Source organism: Myxocyprinus asiaticus, chromosome 34, assembly GCF_019703515.2.
Source record: "Myxocyprinus asiaticus isolate MX2 ecotype Aquarium Trade chromosome 34, UBuf_Myxa_2, whole genome shotgun sequence".
NCBI lineage: Eukaryota > Metazoa > Chordata > Actinopteri > Cypriniformes > Catostomidae > Myxocyprinus > Myxocyprinus asiaticus.
In genome coordinates this window covers 3,840,871-3,860,478 of record NC_059377.1, presented here as the reverse complement: position 1 = coordinate 3,860,478, position 19,608 = coordinate 3,840,871, and the positions used below count along the sequence as shown (strand labels likewise).

At 38.1% G+C, this 19,608-nt stretch overlaps 1 protein-coding gene across 1 annotated transcript; it reads left to right on the top strand.

Annotated features, from left to right (window-relative positions):
* Positions 1–11,642: 11,642 nt before the first annotated feature.
* LOC127425719 (cbp/p300-interacting transactivator 3-like) lies at positions 11,643–19,222 on the top strand. The gene is made up of 2 exons (XM_051671983.1): positions 11,643–11,763; positions 15,527–19,222. The coding sequence occupies exon 2, from the start codon at positions 15,537–15,539 to the stop codon at positions 16,245–16,247; it is 711 nt and encodes a 236-aa protein (XP_051527943.1). The 5' UTR covers positions 11,643–11,763; positions 15,527–15,536; the 3' UTR covers positions 16,248–19,222.
* Positions 19,223–19,608: the final 386 nt, after the last annotated feature.

Sequence of the window (19,608 nt, the reverse complement as noted above, 5' to 3'; positions counted from 1 at the left end):
TTTGGAATAAAAATAGATCTGTACTCTTATCATATGCAAACAAATGTCTCATTGATGTCTATGTAATTATTGTTGATAGTATAGCTCAGAAAATTTGGTCAGGGGATAATTTGATGAGAAATATTAGTTTATTGAAATCTCAGAATTTTTGTTTCAGACTTTGGAATGCTGACAAATCAAAACACAGTTTGAGACATTGTTGAGATCTCTTCTGAAACTCTAGAGGAGATCCAAGATTATAGGGGTCTTTTTCTCAATTGAAATGTCTGAGAAGCAGGATACTCCACGAGATCTCAGTTTAATCTAATTGTTATCTTAGAGAAAAACTGTATTTTGGGGGTTTCACCAGGTGATGTCATTGGAGAACAATGGCTGCTGGTGCTTTTCAAAAGTGGGAAAGCATAGACTATTGCTTTTGGTGTCTGCGATTCCCGTTTCCCCAAAAAGTTGCTCAAACTACTACTCAAACAGTGAAATTTCTTAATGAAAATAATTAACTAAGCTCCAAACTCTTTGTGCAACAAAATAGGCCAAATATCCAATTATGAAAGCTGAAATAATCACATTATGTCAGATTGCAAATAACTGCCTGTGTAACTCCGAGCTGCTAAACACTCTACGCTCAACAGCTGTGATTTTACATTTCATATGATGTCAATCATGTACATCACAGTTTCAATTGTTGGCCATTTGTTGGGAATTCCTGGCCATTTAAGAGTTCGACCAATCATCATATAAAGAAGCCAGAACAAAACAAACAAAAAGACATTGATTGAAAGCCCAATGTCCAATGTACAATGCAATTCAGTGCTCATGAAACTCCCTTCCCATAGACTCCCAGAGCAGGCGGTCAAGCAGGACCCAAAATGACATGTTTAGAGCCTCTCGTCTAATTATCGTTGATCTTCTACTTGATTTGAATGGTTCAGGGATCTGCCATAGAACTGCCATTGAAGCACGGCTTCAGTAGTGCTCTATGGGACGTGCGTCCACTGACTTCTATGGACATATTCATGTAGAAAATATGGATTGCATTACTTGAATGAACAGCATGATAGTGGTGTGTGATATTTTATCCTTTTATTCACTGAGTTTGTTTTGTACATATATTAAACTCAGGGAAGCCGTTTTTCCCATGTAGTCTTAAAGCAATCACAACTGTTGGAAAACCTTTATAAGTTCCATAGGCCACTTTTTATCCTCTAGTAGTTCTTTAGAAAACTCTCGATGTCCTGATCTGAATAAACTATAATGAAACATCAATAACTTTTTTTTTTTTATCTCCAAAGAACCAAATAACAAATTAAAAAACTATTTTTAATAAGAAAAAGGTTCCTTCCTCAAACCTAAGATGCTGCGAAAAACATTTACAATAGTACACATTTATAATATTACACACTTGCTAAATGCATGTGCATCCCCCTATGCATGGATCCCACAAGGCTAACCACGACATCTGTGAGTGTTTTCAAACCCAACCAACAATGTCAACCAAACTTTTCTATCATGGGATGTCACTGTAGATGAATGATTGTTGTCATACTATTCACCCTGAAGAATGGGCAGTTGTATGATATTGAAGTGCTGTCCACTGTATTATTTTGTTGATGTGTTTGATATGGCTTTATGATGAGTGTGTTAATGAGCTCAATGACACCAAATGGCTGTGTTAAGTCTTAATGTGTGTTGTAACACAGTTCAATGGAAAGGAGGAGGCAAGAACCGGCTTAACAACATAAATAATATTTAATGATTAACTAAAACAAAAAGACACAACCAAACACATACAGGTCAGCTGCCTGTAATTCTCTCTGTCGAACTGCCATCTCCGGTTGTCTTTATCCCTCTCGGGCTTGATCAGCCTGATTAGGGTCCAGGTGTGCAGAATCCCGGCCCGGCCCGCCCTCCGCCCTGCCACATTCGTCCCTCGTACATTCAGGCCGGGGAACCCCCGGCATGACGTACACGCCCCCCCCTTTTCTGGGGGGGGCGTGCCCTTCCGGCCCTGTCTGCTGGCAGGTCATCCTTGCCTTCCTGGATCTGGGAGGGGACAGGGGGAGGGAAACAACAATAACAAAAAAAACATGGTATTTATACACCAGAACGGTGATTATACCCAACTAAAACAATACTAATATTTAAAAAGAGGAAAGGCCAATGCGGAGCATCAGCGGGAGAGAGAGGAGAGAGAGAAAAAGAAAGAAATAATAATTTACTCGCCGGTTCTCTGATACGCCGTAGCCTGGTCCTCGGCCACTCCTCCACGATGTAGTGGACGACAGCCGCGCCTCCCCGGCGGATCGGAGGCAGTCCTCCGGCCCCTGGCGGATGGAACGGCGCATCCCTCCTCCTTCCCGGGTTTCGGCACAAGTGTAACACAGTTCAATGGAAAAGAGGAGGCGAGAACCGGCTTAACAACATAAATTATATTTAATGATTATTTATATAACAAAAAGACACAACCAAACACATACAGGTCAGCTGCCAGTAATTCTCTCTCTGTCGAACTGCCATCTCCAGTCGGCTTTATCCCTCTCGGGCTTGATCAGCCTGATTAGGGGCCAGGTGTGCAGAATCACGGCCTGGCCCCACCCTCCACCCTGCCACATGTATATATTTAAGGGATAGTTCACAAAAAATAAAAAATAATTCTGCCATCATGTCGTTCCAAACCCATATGATTTTTCTTTTTCCATGGAACACAAAATAAATTATTTAGAAGTTCATGCTGCTCTTTTCTGTACATTAAAAAAGAAAAAAAATAACCAACATGATTTGTTGGGAAGTCAGCATGTTATTTCCGACAGTTACAGTACCCTAGGATTGGCCACATTATACTGACTCAAACTTTGGATCAAGCGTGTTTACCTTCCCATGTTGCATGTTATTCACTGAAGAAGTTCCCAAATCATTATCAAAATCTCATTCGTGCTTCCAGATATTCAAACTTGCTGCATCACAATTGGTTACAAGACTAGGGATGGGAATCAAATGGAATTTAATGTTTCTGGTTCCAATTCTGATTCGACTGAATGATTTCGGTTCTGATTCCGATTCCACATTGTATTAAGCCCTAGGCATACTTCCAGGAATACATCGACTACACACGAACGCGAGTCTGTCAAAGTATACTCCATGTAACTGTGCGTGCATACAGACGGTTGGCGCATGCATGCTACGACTGCTATGAGACACTGGACTTTCTCTTTAGGAGTTTAGACCCATAAAGATGTCTTTATATTCCCTCAAACTCGAGTTATACAAATGCAGGTATCTCCAGAACTCCTCACACATGCTCTCTTGACTTGCACATCCACTGTTGTTGTTTTTATCTTTATCTCATATTGTTGTTAAGCAGCTATTACATCTTTTTCTAGCGCTTCTTCGTGACAGCAACGGCTCAAAATGTAAGTGTTGCCACCTTGTGAACCCACTAATTAGTGCAAATAAATCCAGGTGCATGCACATTCTGTGCGTTCAAAGTGTTCTGCTAATGACGAGATTTGTGTCACGCGTCCTGTATGTTCGTGTCTGACAGAAGTATATTTTGGGCTTATAATATGTATCTTTAACTATATTTACATTGTCATATCAAAAACATCCAGTAATTATTATGAATTCATGATTCATATCAAGTTAGACATGATGAAATGAATTACTTGCGGTTCAGTAAGTTTTTGATTCACTAAAAAGAACAAGCTAATAAAAGTAATTTGTTCGTTAATAAGCATTGTATGTTTTGCGGTGTGGATTCAATAGAACCAGCTGGTAAGAGCCATTCGTTTGAAAATCGCACTGCACTGGTTAGATTCAAAAGAGAGGGCTCATAAGAGTAATTTATTGGAAATCGGAATACACTCTTTGCACTGTATGTTTCGTGCTGTAGATTTAAAGAATCTGCTCATAAGAGTCATCCGGGAATGAGACTGTTTCGTACTGTAGATTCAAAAGAACAGGCTCATTAGGGTAATTCATTCAAGAATCAAATTCAGTGTATGTTTCCAATGTATGAAATATGTTAACAGAACAGTAAGTCCTGAAAATCATTTGATTTCTGTATTTTCTACAAAATAATTTTGAATAAGAACCGGTTCTCACTTATACAAAAGGCATAAGAACCAATATTGTCTGGCATCACTGACATCAACTTTAATATGTAAGTAAAAATGAGACTAAAGAGCTATGTTGAAATCTTTCCTGGTCACTGTGTACTTTCATTATATGAAGATAAGCAGCATCAGTATGCTACCTGACTTCTGCTTTTGTGTTTCACGGAAAAAAGAAAGTCATGCGGGTTTGAAACAACATGAGTGTGAGAAAATTAGAAAATTTTCATTTTGGGAGGCTATTCCTTTAAGGCACTGCACTGGCTTTATCAAGTTCTGGATAGTCAGGAGTTTGGGGGCCAGTCTTTGGGAAGGTACACTCATGGAGAGGGTCAACGACCGCCAAATGGAGCCAGTGAAGCAAAACATGACTTTAACACCATGCGACGAAGGCATGCAAGGTCTCACCCCTCCCCCTCACTTTTATTCCCTTGTTCTCTTGCTCTTTCCTCCTCTCCCTTTCTCTTAAACATAATCTAACCACACAGACCATAATGTGGTAAGGCAACAGTGCAAGGATACTGCACATGCTGACTCATACACACAACAGGCATAAACAGAACAGGCATAAACATTCACAAAAACACACACATTGACACACAGCACAAACATGTCCTGATCCTAGTTACCTGAAGCAACAGGTGAGAGGCTCCGCCCCCTGTGCTGATCAGCAGATGGGGTGTGGAGACAGGGGCATAGATTCCATGGGGGGATGGGGCGAGGTAACCCCCCCGAATAATCAAAACAAGCAAGTACAACCCTCCCCCATTATTTATACCATGATCAATGGAAACATGCAAATGCTTCATGCTGCAACCCCCCCCCCCACAATGTTCAAGCCAAATCTACGCCCTTGTGTGGAGAGATCTTTGTACACAACACAGCGTGCAGAGCAGCACACATGCCATAGAGATAATGCAGGCTGCTGTGTGTATACATTTGTTAACTAGCCGAATGCTTGGCAAGAGAGAACGTATTGGCTAACTCACCCTGTTATCTCACTCTTATCCCACGGTTTGGTTGAAACTAAATTGAATATGGAAATCAAACAATTACCAATGTTACCACAAAACATTTCAGCATCAGGGCATTTGAATATCTAAGAAAACACTGCAAATCCATTGATTTTCAGCTGAGATGGTGCATTGCAAGGACAAGGAGGAAAAACAAAAGGGAAAATGTGTCATTCAACCAAAAAATGTAAAGGTGCTTTGTGAAATTTTTTCGATTTTAAAATAATTTCTTCTTTCCCAGTTTAATGTTCAGTCAACTATAAGTAAGCCATTGGTAGGTTGCCTTTCTGAAGTGTGTAAACACTGTGGCTCTGTTGCATTTTGAAAACATCACATCAATGTAACTCTCTGCTTAAAGGAATAGTTCACCCAAAATGTATAATTCTCTCATCATTTACTCTGCAGTCTCCAACTCAAATGACTTTCTTTCTTCTGCGGGACACAACGCTTTCAAAAAATCAAAACTTGCGGCAAATTTGCAGTTCGTTATTTTCACATGCAAATGAGCTTTTGAATCGCCGCAAATGTTTCTCTCTCTGTGTCTTGCCCTTTCCCTCTCCCTTCTCCCCTCTCCCTCATCCTCCCCTCCCCTCTCCCCAGGTTGGCGGGGTGGACTATCGGCTGGCCAGAAGGGCCGAAAGTGCAGCGTCTCCCCTCCAGAAATGGGGGGGTAGGCCAGTCCTGATGGCACCCCGGCCTGAATCGGGCGGGGGAGGAGTGTGACGAGGAGGAGGCCATGGCCGGGCCGTGAGGGTGCGCGGCCGGCGCTGAGTTAATTAATCAGCAGGAGAGAGAGAGATAAAGGGGAGCCGGAGATGCCAGAATGAGAGAGAGAAAGACACACGCAGCCGCACTGTGTGTGTTTATGTTTGTTTAAGTTCATTGTTTAATTCATTTATGCATTAAAAGTTTATGTTGATTGTTCAGCCGGTTCCCGCCTCCTCCTTGTCCATCCTTTACCTGTTACACCCACTCATAAACCTATTAAAATGCTGATTATGCATTTACATGGACACAAAAATTGCGTTCTCTGTCAGAAACCTAGCTGTGTTAAACCGCTTTCTTTCCATCCCTTAAATGGCGTGTTCCTGTTTACATTAAGTTTTAGAACACTGCTTTCTGTACAGCCCCAGCATGTAAACGAAGTCAAAAGTCTTGGCAGAATTAAAGATATGTATGTAATGAAAGATATAGAAGCCTCAGCAAAGACAAATGACGTCAACTCCGCAAACGAACGAGAAACTGCTTTTAACCACAAGTGAAGTGCTGTAGTTTCAACCACACAATTTTGCGATGCTGTTTGCTAATCTTTGTTGGAATTGTGGTTTTGGGGAACACCCCATCGTTGAACAATGTTGGTAACAATACAATGGAACTTGCGACCATAGTTGGCTAACGATGCTTTCGGGAAATGCACCCCTGGTTGTTTGAGTGGCATGTCAACTTTTGACTCAACCATTGGTTGTGACTGTTTGAGTTTGGGGCAGGACTATCTGTTTGTACAACCAATATAGAACGGACAGAGTGTTTAGAGAACCTGCTTGAAAATCTCATTATTTTTGCAGTTCAGTTGTCATTCAACAAACTCTGACATAGGTATCTGTCGAAAATTTTTAATTTCAGACAGGCAGGTCCGGTCATGTTTTCAAAAATCCAAAAGCTTGATTTCAAACACTTTCCACACCCTGAAAATGAATCTTACACATTGCTCCATCAAAGCTTTCTCCAGTTTGAAAGCGGCGTTACACGAGGGCTTTCAAGATGTTTGAGGCTTCATGAAAGTAAATTTAACAGGTTACTGGAATATTTCCCTCTTTTATAATGTTCAACTAACCCCCCACCCCCCTCAAAGAAAAACTGCAATAGCCAAACCTCAGATCATCACATTTCAAGAAGAAAACTGATTCATCTTTGTTTCCATAACCACTCTGCTCTCCATTTCCATCTCAGTGGGTTTTAGTACCAACCCATGAGTGTGCGTGCTAAACACCAATATAAACAACCAAGCAGCTGTGAAAATATTAACTTGATCCTATTTATGAAATGTCACAGGGGAAAAAATATAGGTGCTATTATGGAAATGCTCTGCACACCTACAAATTGCTATGGATAATTTGCAGTGTTGCAACACACGTGTCAGTTGAAAAGGCCATCCATCGCTGTGACCTTTCCACCAGTGCTTTCATTCTCTCTCTCTGCTGCGTGACAGGTCAAATGGAGCAACCAAATTGGACCTGTTGGTTGTAATTACCTTCCCAATGACATTTTTGTTACTCCTGCCTGTAATTGTTTTGGAATAACTTTATAAATCATGGTGAGTCGATGCTTAATGGCTAGTTGAGGTTGAATAGAATGCAATGGCATGAGTGTGAGAAAGGGAGAGAGAGCAAAAAATATAGAAGAAAAAACTTACTTGATAAGTAAATTAAGGAGGGATTTAAACCTTACTTACAGCTGAAGTGTGTAAATTGTTTTTCTTCAATAGAGCACAACAGTGCCTGCCCACTTTTTCATCCATCTTGGTTCTGGAAGCATTTTTCCAATAATTTTTATCTTTTTTATTTTAATTCCAGGCTGAGACCAGAGTAGGTCAAGCCTGAGTCAAGACCAATAACAATATTACCAGTAGAGAATAAATAATAAAAAACAGTAAATGCCACATCCTAGGTTAAGTGAACACAATATTAATACAGTAATGATATGTCAGCCTGCAGGATTTCATCAATATTCTGCTGGGAAACCCTGGGTCTGGCCATTCATGTGGATGTCAATTTGACACGTGCCACCTACCTAAACATTGTTGCAGACCAGGTACACCCCCTCATGGCAATGGTATTACCTGATGGCAGTGGCCTCTTTCAGCAGGATAATGCGCCCAGCCACACTGCACACATTACTCTGGAATGGTTTGAGGAACATGATTTTTTAAATTTTTTTTTTTTTTTTGTATATCTATTTATACTCTTACCTTGTTTTATATTCTGTGTCTCACTGTAATTTTCTGTGTATACTTGCTTGTTTCTCCTATCACAAAAAAAAAAAAAAACAAACAAAAAAAAAAACTCGTGTACATGAGCACACTTGGCAATAAAACTCATTCTGATTCTGATTCTGATGATGAAGAGTTCAAGGTGTTGCCCTGGCCTCCAAATTCCCCAGATCTCAATCCGATTGAGCATCTGTGGGATGTGCTGGACCAACAAGTCTGATCCATGGCACCTTGCCTAGCAACTTACAGGACTTGAAGGATCTGCTGCTAATGTCTTGGTGCCAGATACTACAGGACACCTTCAGGGGTCTTGTAGAGTCCATGCCTTTGCGGTTCGGCACTGTTTTGGCGGCACGCGGAGGACCAACAGCATGTTAGGCAGGTGGTCATAATGTTTTGGCTCATCAGTGTATAAATATATTTATATATATATATATATATATATATATATATGCAAATATTTAAGTAGTTTGAGAGTGTAGGGAGATTCACAGTGTGTCATGGAAGTGGACGGTCGCTGCAGAGCTCTTTTGGTGCACTTTATTGGCCACGATTCTCTGATTGGTGGATTTTCCCTGCTGGATTCACGGGTAGTGTTGAGCAAATGAGAAATGGAAGGCTCCCTTTAAATGACATTTGCCATTTAAAAAGGTATTTTTACACTCCTTAAGAATGGTAATAACTGGTGTTATAAATGTGCATTAAACAATTTTCTAATTTCCTCTCTTCTATTTCTTCTTTGTCAGTTTGACGTTTGAAAGTACGACAAGATTGTGTGCTGTAAATGGGCCACTGTGGTCCTCTGCAATACTCTGAGGTACAGTGTATCCAGATTGAGAAGACAGGCTAATTTTATCTTGTTATTATGTTAGATAGGCCATCTGCTCTTGACACATTTTGGCAACCCACAAAGAATTGCAAAAGGAATTGGTTTTGGTTCTGAACACCTGGAAAAAAGGAACTAAGTTAAAACATAAGAAAAGCTCATGATGTTAAACAAACTACAAAATTGGAAATGTTAATGGCTTTGAAGACAAGGAAATTTACTATATTTTCTAACAACAGTTAGAAATGATATTTAAAGCATTTTCTGAAGAAAATGTAAATGGTTTTTGCCTATGCAGGTGTTGTTGCTAGGGCTTTGCGATTACTAAGATTTTTTATTGGTTTTAGCACAATCCTATGTAGTTGCTGAAATGTTCTTGGTAGGTTGCAAGGTGGTCGCTTAACGGCCAAAATAAAAAAAAAATCCCACTCGTAGTCTCTATGATATTTTTGTCCATAGAAATGGTTCAGGTCAGGCAGAGGTGTGCTATTACTTTTCTAAATAATAAGATGTATGATTTTCACCTTTCGGATGATGAAACAGGCAAAAAATACAACCCAATCTCATGATAAATCATAACAATCTGTATGAGATGGTGAAATCATTAGAAACCATATGAGTTGGGTCCTTAAAAAAACATAAAACCTTTAGTCTCATACAGAAATATAAACAAACCAATAAGCAATGTTATTAATGATTTTTCCTAAGTTTAACCACTAACTAAACTAAACTAAACCTAACCATAAAGCTTACCCAAAATCTAAGTTTGAGCAAGAGTAATAGTGATGGTTGTCTTAGCAAACACCACTTATTACAAATGGTGTCCTAACTAAAAAGTTAGTGCTGTGAGAGTTGAGTTAAAGTCAGTGTAACACATGAATTGCAGTAAGGCTGGTTAAGGCTTAATTTACACTTTGACAAAGGAGACAATGGAAGAACAGGAGAATGAGGAGAGAGAGAGAGAGAGAGAGAGAGAGAGAGAGAGAGAGAGAGAGATTAGTCTGCCACCACATTCCTTTCCAGAAATGGAGGAGTTGCATTTGAGCCTGTATCAGGAGTTTTTAACATTACTCTTCCTTGTCTTAAAAGCATGTATGTGAAAGTGGGCAGGTCTATGTTTATGGTGTGTGTATGTGTGTTGATATGTATAGAATAGTGCTGTGTGTTCTGACTGTACAGTCTGTAACACAAGTTGGTCTCAGATCATTAACACATGCTTCACACCAGCAGGATTCTTTTTTTTTTTTTTTTTTTTTTTTTTGCTGACAGTCTGTATTTAGCTTTAAAATGGTAAATAATCCATTTGCATAAGAGACCAAAGGCTGCGGCCTGCTTTTTGTCCATTTCCTGTTGAGGTGAATTAGTGAAGGATGACTCAAACATATACATGGAAAATTACATATGCAGTATAAGAAAAATGAAAGAGGTCCAGTCTCATAAATTGGATAAATTGACCTAGGAGCTATTTCTCTTAAACAAAGACCAATACCCAAATTGAATTGCAACTAGTAAAAATGCTATTGATATCTGTAATTTGGTTTTCACTAGTGGCAATGCTAATTTTGGATATTTGTACTGTGATTGTAACTATTATGAAAGCGATTTAAGATGTCTTTAATTACTCTCCAGTTTACTGATATCTGAAATTAATTTCCAGATATCTGAAATACCAAATCTAACATGGTGAAATACATTTACAGATGTAAAAAATTACCATTTTTACTGGTTTAATTGTTGAATAAGAAAAGTAAGAAATGATATGTGAAATTAAAATTTCAACTAATAAGAAATTAATTATATATCTGTTGCACTTTGCATTGGAGTGAATGACAGATCATTGTGAAATTCTACTAGTGAAAATGCAATTAAAGATGTCAAGTATCATTGAGTAAAAGACCTTATTTACAGCAGCGCAATCTTTGATTTTAGATGGGAATGACAACGAGGCTGTGAGGTATAGATGTACAGTCTCTTCAATGGGTTGTACAGTTGTTTAAAGTGTTTTTTGGATTGTTCCACTGACATAAAATTGAAAAAAAATATCTTTCTAAGAAATTTCAGTAGACATAGACAGAGTTGTGGAAAGTTTGATGTGGTAGAGGCTTTTTGATACATTGTATGTCACTGAGACGGTAAGTCTATCCCTCACAGCCTCGTTTTCATTAACGTCAAAAATCAAAGATGGCGCTACTGAGAATAAGGTTTATAAAATCATTTTTTCAGCTCAAGAATTCACTTTTTTACTTTGCAATTACTGTTATCAAAAGTATTTTTTTTTTCTAGTAATAATTTCATTCCTGATATCAAGAATTGTAATTTTAACTAGGGCAAAGTGAATTGTTGATATCTATAATTCATATCCTGCGCATCGAAATGGGTCGAAAAACGATCAGAGTACCAGAAGGAAATTTAAAAGTTATGGTTAAAAGAAAATTTAAATGAAATGCCTGTTTCCTTTTGTAGAGCCTTGCTCCAATAAGTTCCTTCAAGAAATGAAAGACATTTGTTAGACAACAGCCTGCACTCTAGAGTTGTTGAGTTGTGTTACTTCAGAGAAGTGTTTTTAGTGCTTATAAAAAATAAAGACCATGTGAGTAATTTGACAGTGACGTTGCTGATTAGAGCAAGAGCCAGTCACAACAGGGGACAGGCGGGGTTTACTGTAGCTCCGCCCCTCTCACTGGCTCTCTGTCTTTATGTATGTGTGTAATCCTTTCACTGACACTAAAAGCGCTCAGCAGCAGAGAGGCATTGGATATACATGCTCCTGCTTTAAAAGAGACACACAGGACAAAAGAGCATCTTTACAAGAACACGATCTATTTAACGGTAAGTGTTTAATATAAAGAGATCACTGTGACAATGAGATTTTTCTGTGTTGGTTGGACCTTTGTTGAGTTGTAAGTGTTATCTATGAAACCAGCATGTAATATAACAGATATTTCATTCATTGTATTGTTGGACACCTGGTGGAAGAGTTTGAGTGTTCTTGTTATGTGTAATTGTTCTTAAAATATGTCACTTAGTTCACTTGTATGCAATTTAATTCAATTAAAAACAGTATGCATGCCTGTATATTATTGATAATATGTAACTAAAGTATTTTACTTATTATTTACTCAGCAGTTTAATTTTCTGTGTTTCTTTGAATGTTTGGAATATGGAGTGTACTAGCTCATGTGTAAGAGATGCTTTAAAAAAACAAACAAATACACAGTAAATTTAGTAGTCCGATGTTTAATGAAACTTCTCTGTGGTCTAACAGGGGAGCTCAAAAGTCTCTGTGTTTCATTTCAAGACAGCCTGACTTTAATTTAGTTGACGAGAGGACAAATTCTTTGTTTTTATGTAGACAGACACAGTGTGTGTGTGTGTGTGAGAGAGAGAGGTGAGGCTCCTAAAGACCCCAGAAAACATTGTCCTGTTATCGTTTACACCTATCCCAGATTATGATTTAGAAATCCGAGATTATGATTTAGAAGTGCACACTTCCACAATATATGTTTGTAATCTATCACTATGATCCGCTCCTGGAGAAACTGATTCAATAGATAAGATACAGCAGTGCAAGACAGGACATTTACTTATAAAGAATTGGATGGAGGTTTTGAATACAAAATAAAGAAAGACAAAGACTTAAAAGGTAATAAAATATCTTTATCTTTGATATTTTATCTCAAAATGTTGTTAAAGATTTATTTTCTCTAGTGATAAAAATGAAAAGATCATGTCTGTAGATTCAAGCTCCATTACAGTTACATTGCAGTTTTCAATCTAGGTTAAAATAAAATATACCCTTTCTAAAACTGCCCTGTCATAATTACTGCATCTGTCTTGTCTTTTGTCATTATCTCCTGCTAACATGTATCTGGCAGTAGGTTGGCTTTGTTTGCGGAGTACTTTGTCCCCCTCTATGGCTGTTATTGTTTTGGTTCTCCTGGAGGCTTCTTGATGCGCCTATCTGCAATATTTCTTCTGCAAAAGCCTTTACTTTGTCTTAGTTTTTCAGCCAAAAATGTTTTAGCTACTTTGTCAAAGCACATGTTTAACATGGGCTGATTATTTCAATTGTAATTGATTACACTGCACAAAATCATTTTCTTAGTTAGTATGTATGTCTTGTTTTCCAGTAAAAAATGGAAAACATGTTTTTTTTTTGTTTGTTTTTTTCTCATTTTAATCATAAACCTCACTCAAATTTTTTATATTCCTTTGAAAACATGACTTAGAAAGAAACTTAAGTAAATCAAGTAAATGTATCTTGTTTTAAGGATGTTTAGATAGTTTTACTGGAAACCAAGACAAAAATAGTGAGTAAGAAAGTTATGTTTTTTTGCAGGCTTGCAAGTAGAGCTGGGTATTGATACAGATTTCCTGATTCAATGAACAAACTCTCGATTCGATTGAAGTCCAACTCATTTGGATATGATTCAGTTATAATGTCAATTTTGCTTACAAATGAAAGAAGTTCTTTCACAGCTAATGCTGATAATTATACAGGAGACCTAACTTGGTACATTTATTTTTATCATTAGTTTTCATCCTTTGGGTCATATTTTAGCTTTTTGTTAATGAACAAAATGTACAAATTCAGTGTGTTCTATTAATAAATATGTCTTCAAATTGCATATTTTATATTGCATGTATTGTGTATATATATATATATATATATTTTACATGTTTATTTTTCACATGCATAATTTGTACTATATGCAAGTATTAACATTGATATGTAGAACAAGTGCTAAAACGGTACTGTCTCTTTAAGAATACTGTCTCAAGAGGTGTTCTGGTTGAGCGCACATTAACAAGAGTGAAGTCAAATCTTTACCGCATCTGTGCTATGTATGATTATAATTAAATGTTGTTGTTGTTTATTTGGGTTTTTTTTTTTTTTTTATCAACAACTGACTATGAATAATAGAAAGTGTATTAAAAGAGACATTATTCAATGTCAAATGGATCTCATCTTTGTACACACTATACAAAGAACGAGTCAAACCAAACTTTTACCCTCAACACGCAGTGAAAGGATCTTGGTGATGAACTTCACCACTTTACTACTCAATCACTGGCGAGTGAATTCTGAACTTTTACCAGCCAGTGGCTCATCTAGGGTTGCTCCGATACCAGAATGTTGGCTTCGGTACGATAACAGCCCTGGTACCTCGGTGTCGATACTATCTTGATACTATAATCAAAAATTAAAAAGCCTCAGATTTTTTTTAATGAAAATATACAGAAAGTGACTTGATTAAAAGAACTACATAAAGTCTGACAGATTCAAATTATGTGTTTTCCATTTACATTTTTCTGGATTCCATGTGAAATGTTTTAATTAAATGTTATGATCAAATAGTGTTTAATCAAATTGATACATACAGTTCTAATCAAATAAAAATATAATAATTATTATTATTTTACAAAAACTTGCAATTTTAAAATAAAATGCTGCACAATAGAGCTTCACAGTATTAATGAAAACATTAATGAAAAAAAAAATCTGATTACCTGTGGCACAAGGCTGCTTGCGTTTGTGATATTTCTTACAAATAATAATAATAATAATAATAATACCACCATTTCATATTACATAAATGTTATTATGAGTATTATTGCTACTTTTTGAATATTACAGTTTTATACAGTAATTATATTTTTCTGTCTTCAATTTCACGCATCCATTTGCATAGAACTTTCATATTAGTGGGACTTTTATTTTGACAGACCTTTGAGTTTTTCCATATTAAGCTTCCCATCAATGCTGGGATACTCCCGTCACAACTCTCGAGCTGAAATCTCCGAGCTGCACCGGAGGAGTTCATTTAAGTGTTAACAGCCATTTATACTCTAAACAAACTGCATGAAAATTAAGCACCAGCAGTGTGTGTTGCGTTTGTGTGAGTGTGTGTTTGTGGGAATCATATGACAGAGCAGAGCGGCACCTCTTGCTCATTCTGTAGCGTGCAGCGCATTTGACTATATATTATTTAATTAAATTACATCCTTCTGCTGTTTAATGATCACACTTGGCCATATCCAGAGTTTTTTTTTTTCATTGATTTCATCTCAAAACGGTCACATCTAAAATAATTTTGCTAATGACAGCGTACTGTAATATGGTACCAAAATTAGCAACAAGATGATATCGTACAATTTTAAAATCATTTGTATCGCGGTACTTCGTTAGTACGGCAAACCGTGCAACCCTAGGCTCATCACATACATATTTAGTCTTATAGCACAAAATGTGGTCATATATGTAAGTGATTACTCGCATTTCAGGTTGTTTCACGTAGAGTAAAAGGTTGATCTTGGGATTTTAAGATATCGATATGAGGATGATTGAAATGAACATCGCGATTAATCTGAAAATCTATATTTTACCCAGCCCTAGTTGCAAGCATGTGAGACTGGTCTCTTAGACCAAAAATGTTCAAAATATTTGATATTGCTAGAGAAAAAAAATTTCTACTGTGATTGTTTTCCTTATAATTGGCTTTTGAGAAACTGAAAGTGTCTGTCATCTGATACTGGGTGGTTGCTTGAATATTTGCTCCTCATTGCTAACATTCCTCTCATATTTCTGCAGGTAAGAAGCAATGGCTGAACACCTGATGATGCCTATGACCCATGGCTCCGCTGGCGGAGGCCTGCATGGGTATCGCATGGGAATGACTGGCCCCTCTCCACATGGACCCCACCCCGGCATGCGGATGCTACCCAATGGGCAGCTTATGCACTACGGCAGGGGCCCCCAAAACTCCATGGAAGCAGCCATGAGGCAGAGGAATGCGATGAATGGTGTCATGAATGGTCAGGTCAATGGCCAGATGGGTGGTGGTCACCCCCACCAAATGCAGCAGGCCAATATGATGTATGGAGGTCCAAATCAACCTCAAGCACAGCACCATCATATGCATCCGCAAAACCAGCACCCACAGCAGTATATGGGTGGTGGAGGCCTTACAGCATCTCAACAGCTTATGGCGAGCATGCATCTACAGAAACTCAATACTCAGTACCACGGGTACCCACACGGGCCAGTCAATGGGCATCAAATGGGAAATGGGGTCCAGCACAGAATGAGTCCTGCTCAGTTGGCGGGCATGCAGATGGGGATGGGTGGCCCAGCATTGGGCCTAAACGTCATGGACATGGACTTGATCGATGAGGAGGTTCTGACGTCTCTTGTGCTGGAGCTCGGGTTGGACCGGGTTCAAGAGCTTCCTGAGCTCTTCCTCGGACAAAATGAGTTTGACTTTATCTCAGACTTTGTGTGCAAGCAGCAGCCAAGTACTGTCAGTTGCTGAGAGGACAATCAGAGGTTCAACTTCTGGTCCTTCAGGCCTGGTCACCAATAAAACTCTGGGACAACACAAGAAAAGCTCAAAGGTTTTACGTTACTCTGTGTATCTGTGAAGTTGTGCTATGCATATTGTAGTGCACACTGACTTGATCTGTTTGCTTTTGAAGAATGGTTGGGTTAAAATATGGTCAGAACTTCTGGATGGTCTTCACTTTTTTAAGAACTGGCCACTGTGATTGGCCAGTTGAAGTGTGGCTTTGGTGAGCAGGCCTTATCTTGTCCCATTGGTCCTGCTCGGTTGATGTTGACCAACTGCCCCATAGTTGAATGTAACTTCACATGGTGGAAAAAAGAAGTCTGCTTGGAACAATGCAGGAAATGCTTTGCCTCCTCAGGGGCGACTAGAATCAAAAGCATTAGAAATGTATTTATGTATGATGCCTACCAAAAAAACAAAAAACAGACGTGATCTGTGGTGATGGAGAAACCTGCCTTTCTCAAACTAACCCCAAGAAAAGAATTTATTTGAATGTGGGTATTGAAGGCTGGTACTTCAAAACTAGTGAAGTTGATTTTCCAGTAGTTCTTTATGGTATTTGAAATGGTGAGGTGGTAAGGGTTGGGTATGAAACATTCTTTTGACACGGTGTTACACTGTTAATTTTCTGTCTAAAACGATTCAGAATCTATCGTAAAAATTATACTGTCACATTCAACACACTTATTTCTGCTACTTCTAACAGAATAAGGGGTCATTCACACAGGATGCACTCTTGCATTCAAAACAGCTAGATGGAGCCAATATGATCACATAGGAAGTAGGCATGCTGCTTTTCAGTATCCTGACATCGATCCCATTCTGCAGAGTTACTGACATGCGCCATCTCAGATGCACCTCAGAGACACAGGTTCTGGTCCAGACGTGAAGCCAGGAAGTAATCACGTTCAGATAATCAATGAGGAGTGTGATTCAGAGGTTGCATTCTCCCTCTAAGATTCAGTCTTTTACTCCACAGATGGTTAGGTTTAGGGTGGGGGGTTGGGTTAGGGCACATGGTTAGTAAAATATGCATTCCTGTTGACATAATTTACAACTAAAAACACTTTTGCCATCCTTCTGTGGACATTTTACCCAGAAACTGGAGCACAGACGTGCCAATACGTTCAACAACATTTCCTGATTTGGGTACTGGGGCAGTGGTTCAGCAACCTTCTGTTGCTGATTCACAATGAAATAAGTCAGACGAAGGACAACGGAATGGAACAGAACGCAGATGTATCGCAGATGATGTCTCCAGATGTATTTTTAACTCGACACACAAAAATGCAATGCTTGTAGTGTAAGACGCTGAAAAAAAAAAAAAAAAAACAGCAAGATACGATACAACAGCCAAAGATGTCCATCTGATGCATGTGTACATGGACCAACAAATAAAAATAGCACAGATGGAACACAAGAACGTGTTCTGTGTGAACGCCCCCTAACTTATAGTGTCTTAAATTCACTATAGGATGTGTCTTGGTACTTACAGGAATATTTCCGTGTTGCCTGGAAAATAGCGGAAAGTTTTGTAGACTCCATTGCTAATCGCTGAGCCTGTATTCCCTGCTGATGAGTTTGAACTGTAGAACTGCCTTAGTTTTTTTTTACACAGTACTGCTAATTATTCACTGTAGACATTCATACCTGGTGCCATGGAACGAGGAACTAGAAACTACTTTTTGTATGATGTATAGAGGGAAAATATGGCTTCTTCCCATCTGTAGTATTTTTTCATATAGGGTACAAAATGTGGACCACAACCTCCATTAAGCCACATATTGCATACAGAATTAAACTTTAAAAATAAGCATATCCATTTTTGTGTAAATTAATCTGAATGTCAATTGTTCAGCTATTGTTTGAAACAACCACTAACCATTGCACCGATGTCTCGATATGTGTTTGAGCTAGCACAAAATGAATTTAGCCTCTACACTGCCCTAACACTGCAGCTTTTTAATATGATTAGATTGAAATTACACTTACAACCCTCATTTTAATTGAGGTCAGCATGGTCCTTCATCTCAGATGGCCTGACAAAATGGGCATGTTCATTTGCCTGATATTGCGTAGGGTGTAGTGAAGAGTTTGGGAACGACTGCCCTGCTGAGTGTAGAGGACATTGAGAACTTCATGTGGTGTTATGTTGGTGGTTGTGTTCAGTTGAGTACTCTGTGGGGGTTGGGTTGGTATGGAAATAGCACAGTGTACAGTCGTAGGTTAATCTGTTCCACCCGAGTCGGGCTCAACACTCTTGGCTCTACCCACCCCAGGGTAATTGCTGCGTGCACGGCTTGAACATTACCCACTGAATGAAAAAATCACAAACAGGGAAAGACAGAGAATCAGATAGGTCATATCCTGTGTTTTGCAGCTCAAATTGTGCTGATTGTTCAGGGCTTTGATACTTAATGAATGGGGAATCATTTCTGATATTGATCTAGTTAGTTGTATTTCTTATATCTGTAATTACTGCAATGTCTTCCCCAATGTCATTGTTCTGTAATTCACCATGCTTGACTAATTATAGAGTAAACAGCCTCTAGGAAACATGGAATGATATGTGGATTTTGAATTGATTGAATGATTTTGGAATTTTTCCATTCTCAGAGATCCAATCCAATTCTCAGAAATGTTCTTTTTCCTTTGTTTGTTTTTGTTTGTTAAAGGGAGGGAATGTGTGAACATTTGAACTTAATATCACTTGGGTTTTTTGCCAATCTGTTTATGGTAATCACACAACATCCCTAAAGATCAGTTAAGAATGTCAACTGCAGGTTTGTATGGACACAAGTGAGATTGTATGTTCTCTTCCAAACTGTTTGCTGTTATTTACTGTCGCATTGCTCCCACAAATTCTTTTTTAAATGTTGTTAATTATATCTTAAGGAAATGTATTTATTTTCATTGAAAATAAAATATTTATTTAAAGAAGTGATTGCATTGTGTAATTTGCACATCTAATTTTGCTGTTGATAAAAACATTTTTTAGGGCAGTCGATTAAAATTTGTAATCACGATTAATCACTTTTTTTTTTTTTTAAGTTAATCGCAGATTTTGAAAATGCTGAAATTTGACACCATATATACACCTGTCAAAATGCATTTATTTCCATCTTAGGAAAGAAAACAAAACAATATGTAACAATATAATGATTTATTAACATTTTCCAAACAAAGCTTTCCACAATATAAAGATAGAAATATCACCTATTCAAATAAAATTAAATGTTTCCCAAAGTCTAATTGGGAGGTTGACTAATTGAAAGAATTAGTCCCCATGGGTTGAGTATTCATTCATATTTTCATTAATTTCATATTT

Coding starts and splice junctions, on each gene's coding strand:
- LOC127425719 (XM_051671983.1), top strand. CDS start 15,537: ATGGCTGAACACCTGATGATGCCTATGACCCATGGCTCCGCTGGCGGA.